We start from the raw sequence: 18,274 nt of genomic DNA on the forward strand, positions 1-18,274 counted from the left end.
GTCCCAGGTCCCCTGCCCTTTCCACATCTCCTTACCTAGAAGGGAGCCTCCACAGAAAGGCTGCTCACTCCAGTGTGACAGCATGGCAATCCAGGGCGTGGTGCCCTTCTGGGCAGGGCGTCCATTGAAGATCCTGGCCATCAGCTTCCGGGAGAACTTGGGGAGCCCACACACTACAGTCAAAGGAGGGAGGTACAGATCACACTCTGAGCTTCATCTTGCTCATTGCTGGAAGTATGAGCTCATCATCCTCTCCTAAGAACATCTATTATTTTGATTTCCTAGCATTCATTGCTCTTTAAGTAACAGCACCCAGTTTTCCCCTGGGTTCTATTCTTCTCCCATTCTTAAGTCTATTATGTCCTGAGTTGGAATAATCTTACCTCTGTTTCCAGACGTAGGAATATTACCCAGACCTAACAAATTAAATCCTTTCATCCTCTGGAGACAAGGATTGCTCAGAGATGGGAATGTAACCCTGCCCAGCCCAATGAAAGCTGGCCTTGGGGATTTTGTGAAACACATTAGAAAAAGAGAAGGTCTTTCTCTGTTGGGGTTGCTAAGCTGCTGGTTATAAGCCAAGATCTACCAATGATCACTTCATGGGGAGTCTTCAGAGAATGATGCTACTAATGGGGAAAAAAAAGTGGGTCTACATGATGAAGAATGAAGGAAGAGATTGTATCCCAATATTTGAACTCCTTGATCTAACCATACCTGAAGCCTTGTGATTTGGCCTTATATAAGCCTATACTTCTCTCTCTCTCTCTCTCTCTCTCTGTGTGTGTGTGTGTGTGTGTGTGTGTGTGTGTGTGTCTCCTAAGCTGTTTGTATTGGGTTTCTTTTACATGAATGAAAGAGTTCTGACTAATAAAGAATTTTCTTACTCTGTCCACAGGGATCTGTTCTCAGAGAAGCCGTTACTCAGGGCCTTGGGGGATTGAAGACTCCTCCAAGTGTCTCCCTGCTCCATATTGTTTCCACTGACTTGGATTCACAGACACAGACACAGCACCTTATGGCTGAACAGCCCTTGGAGATCATCTAGCCTGTCCCTCTCATCATACACTTAAGGAAACTGAGGCTTTAAGAAGGGAATTAACTTGCAAAGAGCTACTCTATGAGTTAGTGGCAAGATTCTAATCTAGGTCTCCTGACTTCAGGGCTTTTCCCGCACTAGCCAGCACCACTATGACTTCCTAGCACTCATACCCTAAGCCCCAGGATCCAGGTAGCCATTTGCCTTCTTTGTAGCTGTCACCAGGCTGCTGAATAAGGCTGGGGAAATCCCAGGTGGATGTGCTTTAACCTTGACTGCATCCTCAGTAGCTTCCAGTAGCTTCATTCTACATGCCTTTGGCTAATGTCCCAGGCTAATGTCCTGTCCACATTCTCAGCAGAATCTCAGAGCCCACCACGTGGGAACTTCCCTAAACATTCTTTCTCCATCTTTCCCTGTCTATAAATCTTCTTCTCTTCAGAACTAATTCTGGACTCTGGATCTTCTCACCTCCACACTCTTGGGGACCTGGGTTGGGGAATTCTCACTCCTCTCCAATATCTTGAATCTCTCCTTTGCCTATACCTCCAAGTCCTCATCCTAAAACCACACTTCCACTTTCCTGACCTCTCATTCATTCTATAGTCTCTCCTTCTCCTCCATTCCATAGCTAAACTTATGGAAAGAGGAATTGACAGTCTCCACATCCTTTCCTCTCCTTTGTTGGTGGATTTGGAAGAAGAAAGTGCCGGGCTGTATATACTTGGAAATAAATTGACTATTTGGACATTTAATAGATCCACAACCATATATGGAGGTAGAATGGCTCTTGGCCCATACATGGGACTTCAACAGACATATTTACATGTGTAGGAAAATAGGATTTGAAATTTTTTCTCATATATTCTTTATCTCCAGGAATTCCCCTTGTTCTCTGACTCCTTATTATTAAGGCTGGGAGCGTCCATTGTTTTAGGTGAGGCAGGATACAACTCTGACTTTTGAAAGAGCAAAGCAAAAACTAAGTTGGAAGTGTAAACTTTCATTTGAAGAGTTAAAGGTTGTGGTAAAACACCTGTAGGTTTCAAGGAACCCAAACGCAGTGAACTAAGCCTATAATCATATAATTTTTACTATAAGTCATAGAGAAAGGTGGATGTAAGGATGGTTTCTTGCCTCAAGAGAGAGATAAAACCTAGGAGATATCTGGAGATGGAGGGTGGGGGGAATGAGGGAGGAAGTAAAGAGAGAGTGAGAGGAAGAGAAGAGAGGAGGAGGAGGAAAAGGACAGTTGGAGATTAAACACAGCAGAGGGCCTGCTTCCTGGATCCTCTTAGAGTGGACAGTAGAGTCTGGGTCCTTGCCCTGGGGAACGTGCTGCCCAGTAGCCATCCTTCAGTCTGTCCTATGGCGTTGGCACTGTTGACTACTGTACCCCTCATGATACTTCCTCCTTGGCTTCTGAAGCACTTCTCTTCCTGTATTTCTGACCCCTCTTTCTGCTCTCTTTCTTGGAGTTTCTCTTCTCTCCATGCCTTCCATGCTGGGGCACCCTTGATCAGTCCTTGCCCATTCTTCTGGACACTTCCAGTAGATAATACCTGTCTCCTGGGCCATCCTACCATCTATACTATACCCTGATGGATTTCAAATCAGTATCTCTGACCTGCCTTAACGTCTCTGCGATTCCTTTCTTGCTTATTCTTTCCTTACTTCTGCAGCCAGATTATTCATGACTTTCTCCGCCCCCTCTGATAGTTCAGATGTCTGTTAATGTCTGCATAGCTTTTTGCCTAAAGCTGATTAAAAAATTACCAGAAGAAGAAGAAAGAATTGTGACTCCTCCATGCCATGTCACAGGGTGCTTTCTTTGTAACCTCGTGATACCTCAGGGTCTCGATATGTCACAACATAATGTCCTAATAGTCCTAATAATATCCTTAAAGGATAGTAAAAATCCGAAACACAGTAGAACACAAGAGAGGATAGTCCTCGATACCAGCTACATATAAAATGTCAAGCATAATTTAGGATTATTTTAGTTCTCAGGAGTGTAAAAAACATGATATTTTCATTACGATACAAACCCCAAAGGCAAACCATGAGCGCGTCCACGGAGAGCCGTCACTAGCAGGTCAGCCGTGCCCCCTTCCCCACTAGCACCGCACCGCCACTAGTTCACACCAGGCCTAGACACTGATTCCCTGCCGAATACACTACTTGGATGTTTTAAACTCCCCCAGCTCCCACTTCTGCACCGGTTTAGCCATAGGTCTAGTGGGGTTTCCACCTTTTCCTCCGGCACCTACCCCTTCCCCCACTTCCCACACCCCTGCTGCCCACCCTCAGAATTCCCTGAGACCCAGGAATCTGCATTTCTAAGGAGCACTCCAGGTGATTCTGATATTCTCCCATTTAGAGAGTCACTGGCTGGGGCACCTGGGTGGCTAAGTCGGTTAAGCGTTCGACTTTCGCTCAGGTCATGATCTCACATTCGTGGGTTTGAGCCCCGTGTCGGGCTCTGTGCTGACTGCCAGCTCAGAGCCTGGAGCCTGTTTCAGTCTGTGACTCCCTCTCTCTCTGACCCTCCCCTGCTCACGCTCTCTCTCTCTCTCTCCTAGAAATAATTTAAAAAAAAAATTAAAAAAAAAAATAGAGAGTCACTGGCTACAGGACACAGTGCAAACATTGTATGGCCTTTAAGACCTCCTTCCACTTTGCCTGGTTCCCTGCCATGCCTGCTCCACTCAGACACGTTTCCCTGCTTGATCTTCACCCACACTGGCCCTCTCTCCTGTCTCCTGGTGTGTTCTCTGTAGCCTGTCGACAAAGCTCTCCAAACCCCCTCTAGCCCTGACTCTCCCGCCTTTAAGTGCCTGCAGTGCTGTGATCTCTACTCTTCTTAGGACACGTCACTGCTTTCACCTGTGTGAGCCGAGGATGCGCATGACCCTGTCTTGCATGCTAGTTTGGGCTCTTTGAAGTCAAGGACTTGAATGACAAGTGCTTCAGTGAAAGCACGCACAGCCTGGGGGAAAGACATGTCCATAACTGACTCCATTCCTCATTTTACCTTTCCTTGGAGGATGTCCAGATGACAAAAGTTGTACCTTTTCTGTATTGGGAGAGATAGTAGCTTAATGAGGGGCCAGTCTCCCTCAAAAGGTCAAAATACACAAACATCAACAGTAACCAAACCTCAGAATGAAAGCTTTTTGTTATCCACAGAGGGTTTATTTCCACTTTAGACCCCTGACGGGAGAAACAGAGCACAGAGGCACCTTGCAGAGTAGTGAAGCTTGTGGTATGAAATATACAAAATACAGCATTCTCTACATGCACTGTTCACAGACATAGGAGTGTGCTTTCATGAACCGATTGGACAAGTGGACACTTTCCAAAGTCCTCTTGGGATTCTTCTCAGAGACTTCTTAGCTGCCTTTCTCTGATGGAGAATTCCCAGAAGAGCAAGCTCTGGGGAGGAGGAACACGATAGGCCCTGTGAGAGCCAGGGAAAGGCTGCTGGCAATCAGAAGACTGAATGCTAGCGCTAGAAGAACCCTGAGAGGGATCTAATGTCTTCCTCGTATAGATGAGACAACTGAGGCCCAGAAAGGGAAAGTGATATGTGAGAAGTTATACAGCCAGTTAGGGGCAGAGCTGGGGCTGGAACCCAGCACTCTCGGCTGCCTCTTCTCTCTCTTCCCTGCCTTTCATGGGCAAGTCTCTTCTTCCCATGACTCTGGTTCCTGGAAACCAGAGGATGGATCTCTCTGAACATCCATGCCAGGTGGGCTCGCTGAAGAGCTCAGACTGTGGGCACACTGCGTGGTCTGGTGGGATCAGGTTACTCCGAATGTCCTGAGTCCACCCTTCTTCCATTTTCTTGCCCAGAAGTACAACGGGGCACATGTGAGCCTTCTCTTTTTCTAAACAATCCAGCTGGGTCTCCACACCTGGGGCTGGGGCTCAGGTTGCCCTTTCAGATGATACACTTCAAAGCTGGAGGCTTGCTTCGTGCTTGTCTGGAGCGGTAGGTGTGGACACCCATGTTGTCAGCTGGTATTAGAGAGTAACGTATAGGTCTGAAAGACGTGTTCAGAGTTGACAATATGAGTTTATCAGGGATGGGGAGCCTCCCAATGATATTCTCCTCCTCCAAATCACCACAAAACCTTCCTAGCTTTCTCTTTGTCCTTTGAAATTCCTTTAATAGAGAACACAAGCATATGGCTTGGACTACAAGAAGCTTTTGGGAGAGGAACCTAAGGTAAGGAACAAAAGCACCCCAAGGTCTCACACTAGGAAACAGGGCCTCAGGGGTCTGATCCTTGTCTCTTAAAACCCTGGAAGAGACTAGACTTGTCTGTGCCAAGGGCCAAGCAGGGAAACTATACAGACTCAGCATTCAGCTCAACATAAGGAAAGATTTTCTAACAGGCAGGTCCCAGCTCAGGCACACAGACAGTGGGACCAATGCGTTTGATAAGTGACTAGGAGTACATAAGGCCTTTGGGGTCAAGCGCTCCCAGAGAGGAGTGCTGGGATCGGCCAGAGGTCTAGTCTCCCTCATTGTACTGCTGGGGAGAGTGAGGCCTCCAGAGGGGAGGGGGCTTGCTCAGGGCCATAGACCCAGGCCTCTTGTGTGCAGCCATTTCCGATACCACACTGCTGGCTCTCAGGGCTCCAGGGCAGTCTTGGGAGGATGAGAACAGCGTGTTCCATTCCATCTGGTCTGGTGAGTAACATGGAGTGTGCCATCAGAAGTGCGTGTGCAGACTCACTTGGACTGGGGTGGGGCAGGCGGGCCCTGAGGAAGTCAGCCAGCTCACCGTTCCACCTGGAGCTCCCCCAGACCCTGTGGGGAGCCCATCTGCTCCCACAACCAGTCCACATAGTTGGAGACCTTTGTGTAGACCCCGTAGACCTGCTTGCTGCCACATTCTTCAGGGCCTCCCCAGGACACCAGGCCTTGGGCCACCCAGCGCTGGGTCAAGTCGTCCAGAATGACAAAGGCCCCACCGCTGTCTCCAAGGCACGTGTCCTTGCCACCCTCATAGTAGCCAGCACAGAACATGTTCTCCGTGACACTGTAGTTTCCTGACCGGGACTCATAGCTGGTTTTGCACTCGGCATGTGGCACCACAGGTAACTTGACATACTGCAGGACGTCGGACAAGGTCCGTGTACCACTGCTGATGATTTCATCCACTGTCACATTAGGATTGGAGATGCCCCAACCAGCTACCAGGCCCAACATATGGGGCTCTGGGCCTTCGGGTTCAGGACTTGGCAGGCAGATAGGCATGACGTGGGGCCCCAGAGGCACAGGCTCCTGCAGCTGCACCAGAGCTATGTCATGGTTGTAGTTCTGGATATTGAAGTCTGGGTGGAGCACCACTTGTGCAGCTGAGCTATTGACAGCCCCTGATTTGTCCCGTACATCATGCAGGCCCAGGTAGACGGTCACGTGCTCCTTGGAGACTGGTGTCACCGTGTTGTCTCTTCGCTGGGAGCGCAGCACGTGGGCTGCTGTGAGGATCCAGGACTCGGAGAGCAGGGCGCCACTGCCAAACCACTTGTCGTTTGGCACCCTTGAGGTGTCCTCCACCACTATCAGGGCCTGCCATGGAAAGAGGCCAGGCTCGGCATTCCGACCCCCGATGATTCTCTTGACCAGGTTTGGCAGAGAGCGGGAGGGCTGACCACACACTGTAAGGAGAAGGAGGGAATGGGGACAAGATACAGAGACCGGTCAGGCCAGACATACGCAAAGAGCCACTGAAAGAAATTTACATGTCATTCACTGTAGATTATGCCACCATGGGACCCTACGCTACATCAAGGGGTCACAGTAGCCTGGGAGAGTTCTGCACAGGCGTCATCTCTCTAGTCTTAAGTCTTTCTAGTCTGGCCTGTGTATAGTCTGGCCCTTCTGTGGCCAGTGCCATTGATGGACCAGGACATTTCATGTGTGGGCCTTCACCATCCTGAACCATTTCTAGCCAGCATCACTTTTGGCCTGGATCAGCTCATATTCCAGAAGTGGCTCGTGCTGTGGGTACTTAGAAAACTTCTGAAAACGATAGGTCATGGGCTTTGAGAGAAAGGAAGGAAACTAAAAGACTAGTGGGTCACAGCAAACGCTGGACTGGGAGCCAAGATACCTGAGGCCTTGGCCCAGTTTTTCTCTCCTAATGTCCCGTGTGACTCTGAGTAAGTAAATTCGTCTCTCTGGACTTTAACTTTCAATGTGCTAAATGAGGCAGTTGGTCAATATGATCTCCATGGATCCTTCAAATTCCAAATTCCCTCAATTTTTATTTCATTTTCCCTGGCCATCCTCATTTTATAGGTGAGTAAAACTCTCCAGAGGTTAAGCAATTAGCCCAAGACACATGGCTAATAAGTTAGTAGGGAAATTAGCTAGATTTTAGATCAATGTCTTGTCCTATACCCCACCGTGCCTCATTACATATACAGATCATGGTCATGGGCTCTGTAACTTTTTGTTCTTTGGCCTAAAGGACTCATGCTGTGAACGCATGCCCAGGGCATCCAAGGTTAGGGGAAGGTGGCATAATCTACAAGCAATGATGCATGGGCTCTATTCTGAGCCACTCATCATTGCACCCAGGAACCATGTAGTACCTTCAGGGGAAGAAGAAAGGTCTGATCAAACTTCATTCCACTGAGTTGTACCCCGAGCATGCACATGCACCACCAGCCTCCTGCAGCCAAATGTCTTTGGCCCATGAGCAGAGAGGGTCTTCAGTACCAGTCCCCTGATGGCTAAGAACAAGCTCACATGGGCCTTCCCAGCAGGGTTCTTAGGCTTGGGAGGTAAGCCTCGTGTGAGTGTGGGCTTCCTCCTCGTTGCAAATGGCCAGGCTACATTCTTTGGTTATGGATACTTTCAACAATCCTTTAAAGACCAAGGAATATTTGTGTTTTCGTGGCAACTTTGGGAGGTCAGGCTTTCAGCAACCTAATGCTTTTCAGATGCTCTTCTTCCTGATGCCAAAAGCTTCTGACATGATCCTTAGGCACCCTGTCATTCACATCAGACCAGATGTGAGCTGGCCTTTGCTAACTCTCTGTGGCCTGGTCTTTCAGAGTTGAAGGCCGGACTCCTGATTACAAGCAGCAGCCTACAAGGTGACATCTCAAGGCAATCTGTGACTGGTCCCGCACAACAACTCACTTAGTGCTGAAAGGCCCTCATCTGGTAAGAGACATGCTTGTGGCTGAGTTCATGCTTAACAACAAAGACAGCTCTGAATGGTGCCTTTCTCCAGTGTCAGAGCTGGGGAAGCTTGGAGAACCACTAATATACAGATGGAGAAATCGAGGTTCAGCAAAGGCAAGTGACATACTCAAAGTCATTAGTCAGAAGTAGAGCCTCTTTCTTCTAAATCTTGCTTCATTTTCTGCACTAACGTCTGCTTTTTTCATCTTGATGTGCTTTTGTCCTTTCAAGAGGTTGAATGATGCAACAAGCCTTGAGAGAGCTCTTTGAAATGGGACCTCCTTTTTGGCTGCTACCGTTCTCCATCCAGTCTTTACTGGAACAAAGGAATCTTCTTGAAAAACTAGAGCTTCAGCTGTGCTGAAGCCAGATTCGGGCTTTAGAGCACTGGAGGTACTGAGAGGGGGCCCCTAAAATAAAAATATAATATTCTAGAATTCTGGGTCCATAAGGATGCCATGAAACATAATCAGAGCCAAGAATGGCTCAACATTGCTTGTGTTGATAGCAAAATTCTTGGCTTCATCTTCCAGCTCTACCCCTAACTCTGAGGATAGCCTTGGACAAATCAGTGCTCCTCATTGATCCTCTGTTTTCTCACATGTAAAATGAAGGGCAAATAGTATTTGCTTAATAAGATTCTTCGGAAAGGTGGATATTATGATGCTAAATAAAATGGCTTTCTCCCTGTTGGCTTGCTTCTGGGTTAATTTTGGTGTTTTAGGAGGAAAGAATTTTGAAATCTCTGGCATTGTCCAATGGTGAACCACAGTGCTTCTCAAGACCAGGTGTTAAAAGAATTTCATGACCCACTGTACTTTGTGTAAGTATAGAGGATGATGACCATGAAGGGTCATAGAATGTTATGGATCACTTGGTACTACTCCTTCACTTCTGAGGTATGGAACTTAGCCCTAGAGATTACTTACCAAAGATCACAATAAGAAAATGACAGCACCAGGACTAGGACCCAAGCCCCTAACTCCCAGCTCAATGCCTCATCCCCTTCCAGAGGTTACAATATGGCTGTCCAGGATGGAATCCACTTGCGATGCTTTTTCCTTTGGCCCACATAGTATTTTAGCAAAATGGGGATTTGGCTTTCCTGTTTGCCACAGCTCCACCATTCCTCATCTTCTCTGAGGGTTCACCTTGGGTGTGCTCCTGACTAAGCCTGAATGAGGTGATGGGGATCAGCAGAGTATGAGCTGGTTGACTTTTCCTCCATTCCACCTCCTCCAACTTCTTTCTTAGGCATAAAGCCCTTCCAAATGAAGTCTTCCTAACCCGTCCTGACTCCTCTGCTCCCTGACTATTACATGCAGTGAATTCCTTCTTCTGTAGGATCTCGTAGCAAATGTGATGACCAACATGGAATGCAAACATTTTCTTTGGTTCTTAAGGATAATGGTAGACAACTCCACAGTCTTTCTATTTTAACATCTAAATCTAACATCTAGAAGTCTACTGAGTGTATATTGAGGGTTACTAAAATGTACCATTCAGATAATACACTGTCTCAGTTGACTCAACACTCTAATTCAGTAAAATACAAATGCCACACATTTAACTATACTGCAAAGCTCCTGCTGTTCCAGCAAATATGCAGGTAGGGTCAGCATCACTCCTCAGTGCTGTCCTGAATGGTTGTATCTTTCAACGAATTCTGCTTGATTAGTTAAATCAATTCTGCTATTCTTGCTATTATTAAAAGTGCATATTTCTGAGCCATGACTATTCAATTTTTTTTGGTGTGGATTATTTGTTTCACCCTACAGTGTGCATTTGAGGCTACAGATTTCTAGAAAGTTGATTTGAATATATGTGCGCACTATGATTGCAATGCAAATCACCTATACTTTCGATGCTAATGCAAATATCCACAAAATGTCTCCCAAATCTCTATGCACAGTGACACTCTCTATTAGCACAAAATTCTTTTTTCATTTTAGAGTTGGGTCAGTAGGTGAGCCATGGGGCTGTAGCAGTCAGTAAGACTTGAACACTCATTGCTCTTTGGAGGAACTCTTACTTTGTCCTATAGTTATCAATTATTTGATCTATGTTACTCATCTCCTCTACATCATCGTGAGTACTTGAGGACAGGGTGCCCACTTTCTTGATTTCCCTGGTGCACAGCAAGTGCACACACAAACTGTTGGAGGGAAAGGCTGGTGGGAATGTAGCAGAACTCCAAAGAGAGGAGACAGGAAGGCTCTTGATGTGATAGCAGAGGCTGAATGTAGAGGCTGGATGGTTTGCCAAGACCTGATCTTGGGCTCTCTGAGGATAGCTCTTAACAAAGAACCAAAGCATCATGTTCCCCCTCCCCTCTCCATCAATAGCCAGAGCACCTTGGATGGGAGACCTGGAGGCAGAGGACTTGAGGGTCAGGTACCTGGCAGGCATGTGGGCTGGCTTCTCCCCAGTACTTCATTCATCCAGACTCCTTGGGCAGAACAGGTATATATACCTGGGAGAGTGAAAATAGATGGGAGAAGAGGCAAAGAATGGTTGATTTGTAGTACATGGAAAATAGATATGGGTTCTTGATTTTTCTACAGTAGGCAAGTGGTCTCTCCGTCTCTGATGCCTTTCTCTTTAGGCCAGTCCTCTCTGCACCCTGAAGGAACTTTCTAAAATGAGAATCTATGCTTTCCCTCTGCTCAAAATCACCAACTGCTCCCCATTGCCCTCACAAACGAATGGCATGCTCTTCAGCATGTTGCCCAAAGCTCTGTGCAATCTGACTCCTGTCTATCTGGGCTGCTCCCTCCCCCTGATCCAGCCCAGCCCCTGGCAGTCCTCCTCCTCAGTCACTAGGCCTTCACTCTGGTGGTTCCTGTGGCACGTTTGTCTGCCCTCCTTTCCCCATGTAATAAATTCATTAATAAATCACACCGGTGTCCACCATCTCATCTGAGTCTTACATTAGCTCTGCGAGTTCCCCTTTTGAAAAGTGAGGACTTGGAAGCTTAGAGAATCTTCTTAGTACCAGTCTGTGGCAGAGGCAAAACTGATTGGCTTTGCCATCTCCCTGAGGGCTCCTTCTCTGCCGGGGGCTCTGAGTGTGCAAGTGAGGGTTTTGGCATGCCATGTGGCCTAACCCCTGGGATGTCAGCCTGAGGCAGGGAGAGGCGAGGCATGCCTCCAGGTGTTTCTCCTCCCAACTCCTCCCAAACTTCAGCCAGTAGACTGGCTGCCTCTTGCCCCAGTCCAACCCTGAGACCCAAATAGTATGAGGTGGGAGTGGTCTGGTTTAGTATGGAGGGCTCACCTGTGATATTGTGGAGCATCTTGTAGTAGGGCTGCTGGCAGGAGTATTGGATCTCAGATTTGTATGTGGTAAGTTTGTTCCTGGTAGAGAAGGTGATTTGTCCATGTTTCAGCTCCTCTGGGGCTCCACAGTCTGCAACTGAGAGAAGAGAGTAGCACCCCTTAATTACCCTGTGTTCTTCTCCTTGGGGCCATGTGATGGGTCTGTCTCATACAGATGTGAGGGTTGTGCACTGCACACAATTGCAGATAGCAACACTCTAGTCTATGAGAATGGTACCCTTGAGATTATACAGGGCCTTTGTAGCCACGAGTGGCTCTGCTTTTGGGGTCTCTCCCATCTACTGTGGCACTACCGTGTGGCCAACTCACCTGGCCTCATGTCAACTTCAGGGCAGGAGCAGGGCTGCTGAGATTTAAGGAGACCCCAGTCTCTTCCCCACATAGTCCTTTCTTTGACTTCCAATTCTATTGTGCAATCCTCTTAGTCTCTCTTGCCCAGGCATGAAGCCTGTAGCTCAGTGAAAAAACTCTGGCTGACACAAACTAAGGAAACTTCAGTTCTTCCAGACCCGATCACAAGCTGAGTAAGAGCAGTTCATGTGCTCACACTGGTGCTTGGCATAAAAAATCCAAAAACAAACAGAAAGAAAGCAGCTCTTGCATGAACGCACAGCCCCATCCTGCTGGCTGGCTGTGGGCATCTTGGCCACAGAAAGTGGGAGGTGGGGCCCGGGGTAGACTAAGTTTGAATTGTTCACCTGCTTATGTTCTCTGATTGTTGGGGCCTGGCTGTAGGATGCCTGCTCCTCAGAGGTGTTCTTAGGAGGTTGCCAGCACAGAGTCCAGTACAAGGCTGTCAGAACCCAAGTCATGGGCTGAGGACCCAACTTTTCAGGGTCTCTTCAGGGACTTCCTTTAGGAGGTGGTGCTCATTTCTAAGGACATCTTCATTTTAGAGCTAACAGCCTATCCCAGAGTTGAAGAATCACAGAAAAATCATAAAGCTTTGCAGTTGGAAAGGAACCAAAGGCAGACAATCTAGAATATCTTTACTTTACAGATGAGCCCAGAGAAGAGACTTGACTGGCCTAAGGTCACACAGAGAGGTACAATCAGAAAATCAGGCCTGATTTTGAATTCAGTGTTCTTTTAAGAAAACCAACTAACAATTCTCAAGGATCTGTTTTCTAGTTAAAATGGCTTAAAATCAGTATTAGGTGGGTAATAATGGACATTAGCTATGAATCTTCTGATAATTTAAGAGGACAGCATTCCACAGAGCAGAACTTCCAGAATGCCCCCTTCTTGGGAAGCAGAGAGAGAGCAATTTTCCCCTGAGATTCTACCCAGAAGTTGTGATTTTTAAGTTTAGAACTCTAAATTTATCATTTTGATCTAATAAAGAGTTACATAACTTAAAACATAGATGGCTCCAAGGCCCTCTGTTGTGGAGGAGAGGGGTGAAGGCTGAGGGTAAATGCAGGTGTCTCCTATCCACAAGGAAGACAAAAGCCAAGAGAACCGGCTAATGTTTTGTCTTGACCCCTAGTCTCCCTGGACAAATCGTTCCCATTCATTTTGATAACCCAAAAGTAGAGACACTGTTCTACTCTGTATGATGACAGTCAGCACTAGGGTCACCAGAGGTGATAACATCTATTATTTAGAGCTAAAAAACAGTTTTAAATGTGTTTTCCTGCTGAGTCTCAAAGCAGATCTTTCTTCCTTTTTTAGGAAATACCATTCACTGGTGCCTGGATCTTGGCATTATTACTCTTGTGTCTCTGAACTTCAGTTCATTTTGCCTAAAGTATCCTCTGGACCTAATACCTAGTTCCAGGGGGAGAAATTGCAGGGTTGGGCTTAGACATGGCTAGAAGTTCAGTCTATTGAGAGCCTGTTACTTGGCCAGCAATGGTGGGGAGATATTTCCGGAGTACCTGCTTTAACATTGCTCCAGAGAAGCAATTTTGCTGGCCTTAGAGGCAGATGGAGGTGATAAACAGTATATAATAGAGGGTCGCTTCAGCTTGGGCCTGGTGAGTGGGGAAGGCATACTTCTTCTCCCAAGTCTATTGTGGCAAGTGAAGAGCCAAGTCTCTTTGGGACCTGGAGACAACTTCCCTTTCCCAGGGGCCTTGAGCCCCACCAGGTGCAATCAAAGATGCTACACCCAGAGCCGCCTTCCTCAGCTAGTCTAGCTTCTTTGCTTTAGAAGGGGGTCTCATCCTTTCTTTAACACTCCCTCTGGCTACTTCCCCACTCTGGAATCAAAGCACTTTTCCTTTATCTATTCCCTTGGACCCCTTTTCTCATCATTCCTTGGGATGGGATGCACCAGCCCACACCCTGTCTCTGCTGTCACCGCTGGCTATCATTTCTTTTCCTTCAGACACATCTTTCTTGACCAGCCATCCCGAGTATGCTTTGCCACAATCTTGGGCTTTCTGGAGAATGATGCACCATGGGCTTCCCCTGGCACCCACCCCAGCATCTCTTGGTCCCTGCCCTCGGTGCACCTGTGCTGCAACATCACACATCCCTCACTGTGCTACTCACTTGCCTGCTTTCCCCACATGGGAGACAATGCGGTCCACATTCTGGCTACCTTGAGCCCTTGATCAAACACTACTTCTTCTTGAGAGTCTTTTCTCCATCTTCTCCTTGGAGACGGCTGCTTCCCTATTTCCCCTTGCTGAGACCTCTACTCATTTATCTGAGGCGTGAATCTTATTTTGCCCTGCGTTGCAATTATTTGGGTCCATATTGGATCTTCTGCCTAAATTAGGATCCGCTCTATCACGCTAAGTACAATATCTGTTACACATTGTGGGATTAAGCATATTCATTTAACTGACGCCTGTCTTGACTGCCCACCTCATCTCTACTCTCAGGGACACCCCTGCCCTAGGCTAGCACTGCAGTCTCCGGGTCTGCCACTGGCCACCCGTACAGGATTCTGCCCCCATCAAAAGCCCATTTAATTACCACATAGACTGACTGATCACAGTAATGAAGGGTTTCTCAGATGCATCTATTCTGATTTTGTTCAGGCTAAAGCAAAGATTCCTGCTTCCTCTAACAGAGCCCTTTATGGTGACCCATTGATGGCCCACGACACGAGAGCTGAGGACTGCTGCTCTCAAGTGTGATACCTATCTGTTGAAACTTTTAATCAGGGAATTTTCAGAAACACAAAATTTGTAAACCCTGGCCCAGAGGAAAGAATACTACTAATGATGATAACGGGCTTTCAGTCCTGTGTTAGGTATAGGTGGAAGAGAAACTTCTGTGGATGAGAATATGTCTAGATTTCCTAAAAACCCATGCTCTATGAGTTATAGTTAGTTTCACACCTACTCATGGTTAGAAAGTAGCAGATAAAAATAGTAAAGTCATAAAGTCACAGGCCTTCTGGCCCATTTCAACTTGAAGTGTGCAGTGGATGAGGAACGAGGGCCCACTTTGACCTGGTCAGCCTAGGGCCATGTGGTTGTATACAAAATCTTGTGTCTCTGGAACCAAAGTCATTTTTCCTTTGAGAAGAGTACGGTCCGCTTGGAGGTGCTCAAAAAATCCCCCTTGTCTTTTCATTATTTTCCAGAGTAATGTTTGAATGATGGGTGAGCCCTCCAGGAGGGAAATGTTCTCCTTTACACAGCAGTTTCAACTGCTTGACACTGTGTCCTCTTGTTCAGCATCCACACTAATCCGCACAGAAACTGGAAATGGAGCGATGGCAGGGTGGGGAGGAGTGGAGTAGCTCTGGGGCCCCAGGGTCTCAGGAGTGGTCCATTCCTGGATGTCTGCACTCTGGGAGGGGGGGGTGGGGAGTCCCGTCATTCACTCTGTCTCTTGCTCTGACCCGAGTTCATTCTCCTCATCCATTTCGGTTTCTGCCACCATGGTGAAGATCAAAGAGGGGCCAGGAGGTGCAGAGGAAAAAAGCAGAGAGAGGAAGAGAGGGAGAGAGAGAGAGAAAGAAGAGAAGGAGAAAAATTAGCAAGCAAAGCAGAAACAGTTCATGCAGGAAATACAGAAATCGCTCCACCAGATTGATTAAGAACGCAGTTTAGGCACAGCCAGTGTGGATGACAGTTTGGGATTGTGGAATTTGTACCATTATGAGAATTTGCACGATCATAAATCCTGGCTCACGAGGATTACAGCATTCTGCCCCTGGAGCAAGCTTTGTTTTCATCTGGCTTGAACCTTCATTTGACATATGGCATTCAGGGTGGAACAGTACTTGCCTTGGGTGGCCATGGCCAGGGGGAGGTGGGGTCAGGACGACAACCCACCACTTCTGCTTCCTGTTCCAGAGCAAGTTTCTTCACTACACATGCATACTTCTTGTCTGTTCCCAAGCCCTTTCCCCACAATCCCCAAGGACTTGAAATTTCTCAGTCCTGTTCACCTTTGCATGTCTCCTAGGACCCAGCATACACTTGGGACAGAGAGATGCTCAGTGAAAACCTACTCGGTGAATGAGTAGAGGTGCCAGGTATGCCTGAATGGGGATTCTAATAATCCTAACCTGGGCTATGTTGGAAGAACCAGGCCATATTCGGGAGGAAAAAAAAAAGTACTCTTTTCTTTAGTACGAAATGATGGTCATTCTCTCATATACTAGTGTAGGTCACATAAAATAGGACCATCAAAAACAGTAGTGTGGTACTCCATCAGCACTTCTGCTGCAATACAAGTGTGTATGCTTCATTGGGGGAAAATTATTATTAAACGTTTCTACCTTCCAAAAGCATGAATGAGAGAAACCAAACCTCTGCCTAGTGGGGAGTTTGGATGGGCGGGGGGCGGTTTGGGGATAGAAGAGATAAGCTTTTATGATCTTTCACTTTTTCCTGGTCCTCCACATGCACAGTATGTACATCAGCCCAGTTGGTCCTTAGAAGAATCAAGAGTGTAGGAAACTGAGGCTGGAAGTCTGAGTAAATTGCTTAGGGACCCTCAACTGGTCAAGTCTGCATTTGATCTAGAACTTCCTGACTCTAAAAACACCCTGTCTTCTACATACCACATTCTCTTTTTCTTCCTCCTTCACAATGTGCCCTTGCTTTGCCTTGCACAGTATTCACACAGAACTTAGTCACAGCACTACATGTAAGCCGTGTGTTGGAGGAGGTGGTGGATGTGTCTGCTGGCATTTCAGTTCCTCCATTTCTGGACCTTTTCTTTTCTATCTGAATTCTCCATTCCCTATAGGCATCCAGCTTGTCGAAGCCATAAAATGCCTCCCTTTTCCCATACTGGGCTCTGACTCCAGCCACATTGTCATATAAAAAAAGAAAAATTTAAAAAGCAAGAGTATTCTTTAAAATTCTGCCTGGGATTTACCTCAAAAGAGTTCCCACTGACAATGTCCCCTCTGGGGCTCTGGGAGTGGATCTGCCTGAGAATTTGAGCCATTTAGGAGAAGGGAAGAGGGATACCACTCCACCATTTATGTGAAGCCATGAAATGGGGGTGGGCGGGACCAATCGTAACTCTTGCCTTCTCACCTCTCCCTCCTAAAGCCAACCCTCTCTTTGCCCCTTCCCTTTCTTTCCTTCCCACCCTCCCACTACCACACCTCCCTTACTCAATGCTGCCATAATGAGTTTCCTGAAAATATGGTCCTTACATGTCTAGAAGTGGAGCTACCTAGGTAGGGGACAGGGTGGTGGCTGGTCATCTATACTTTCACGATGTGCACTAGGTGATTTATGTGGACTACATTATTTGAGAAACACCCCAATATATTCTAGAATACGAGCGCTAGTTCAACTTTTTATTGCACATTTAGGTGGAGGATCCCGTCCATGGTCACGGGATGGGTTAGGAGCAGAGTCAACACAAAACTCAGGGTCTCAAGAGCCAGTACAGAGCTGTGCCTCCTCTTCACACAGGTTTGATGACCTTACAGCTTTTCCTGACAGGCCCTAAATCACGAGCTGCTCCAGAAACCTTAGTGGGTATGGCTGATGACCACATAGAGACTGGCAAGGTCATCAGGCTCTGGGCACGGTTGCTAAAATAGTTTCCTGCATTAGTAATTGCCAGAGCTCATTTCAAACCTGGGGCCAAGTTACTTCTTGAGCAAGTCTGGCAACTTGCCTGCAGGCAGAGGTAAAATTAGTATTTAGGAAGTAAACAGGGACCAACATGAAGTTTCTTTTAGAATCCTGATGTCGTATTGCCTAAAGAAATAACGACCCTTTTGGGGACGCCTGGGTGGCTTAGTTGGTTGGGCGTCCGACTTTCGCTTAGGTCATGATCTCGCGGTTCGTGGGTTCGAGCCCCGCGTCGGGCTCTGTGCTGACTGCCAGCTCAGAGCCTGGAGCCTATTTCAGAGTCTGTGTCTCCCTCTCTCTCTGACCCTCCCCTGCTCACGCTGTTTCTCTCTCTCTCTCCTAGAAATAAATAAAAATATTAAAAAAAAAAAAAGAACGAAGGACTCTTTTGGTCCAGCCCTCATGTGTCTGCTGAATTCCTGGCCCCACCTCTCTTTGAGCACATCTATCGGGTTTAACCCCTTGTGTGGTCTCGGGTTGGACTCCACCGGTGATGGGGAGCTCCTTATCCTCATGATAGACCAATTTTGTTCTCTTACTTTTACAGGTGGGAATCCCGTTACTCCATGTCCCATCCTTCAGACATTCGATCTGGAATGTGTCCATCTCCACGTTATCCTGGGAAGAAACAGGAAGAAGATGTGGCAAGAGGGAGGATGTGTGGGGTTGGTGGTT

General features: G+C 47.2%; 1 protein-coding gene across 1 annotated transcript in view; it reads right to left on the reverse strand.

The window, feature by feature from the left end:
* Positions 1–4,212: 4,212 nt before the first annotated feature.
* Positions 4,213–18,274, reverse strand: part of MASP1 (mannan binding lectin serine peptidase 1) — a 42,607-nt gene continuing 28,545 nt past the window's right edge. Inside the window, exons 7-10 of the mRNA XM_039234187.1 lie at positions 18,139–18,217; positions 11,527–11,664; positions 10,648–10,722; positions 4,213–6,712 (exon numbers count right to left, since the gene is read on the reverse strand). Coding sequence (XP_039090118.1) covers positions 5,829–6,712; positions 10,648–10,722; positions 11,527–11,664; positions 18,139–18,217 — 1,176 coding nt within the window. The 3' untranslated portion in view covers positions 4,213–5,828. The remainder of the gene's footprint in view (positions 6,713–10,647; positions 10,723–11,526; positions 11,665–18,138; positions 18,218–18,274) is intronic.

Source organism: Hyaena hyaena, unplaced genomic scaffold (assembly GCF_003009895.1).
Source record: "Hyaena hyaena isolate Hyena2069 unplaced genomic scaffold, ASM300989v1 scaffold_84, whole genome shotgun sequence".
NCBI classification, from domain to species: domain Eukaryota; kingdom Metazoa; phylum Chordata; class Mammalia; order Carnivora; family Hyaenidae; genus Hyaena; species Hyaena hyaena.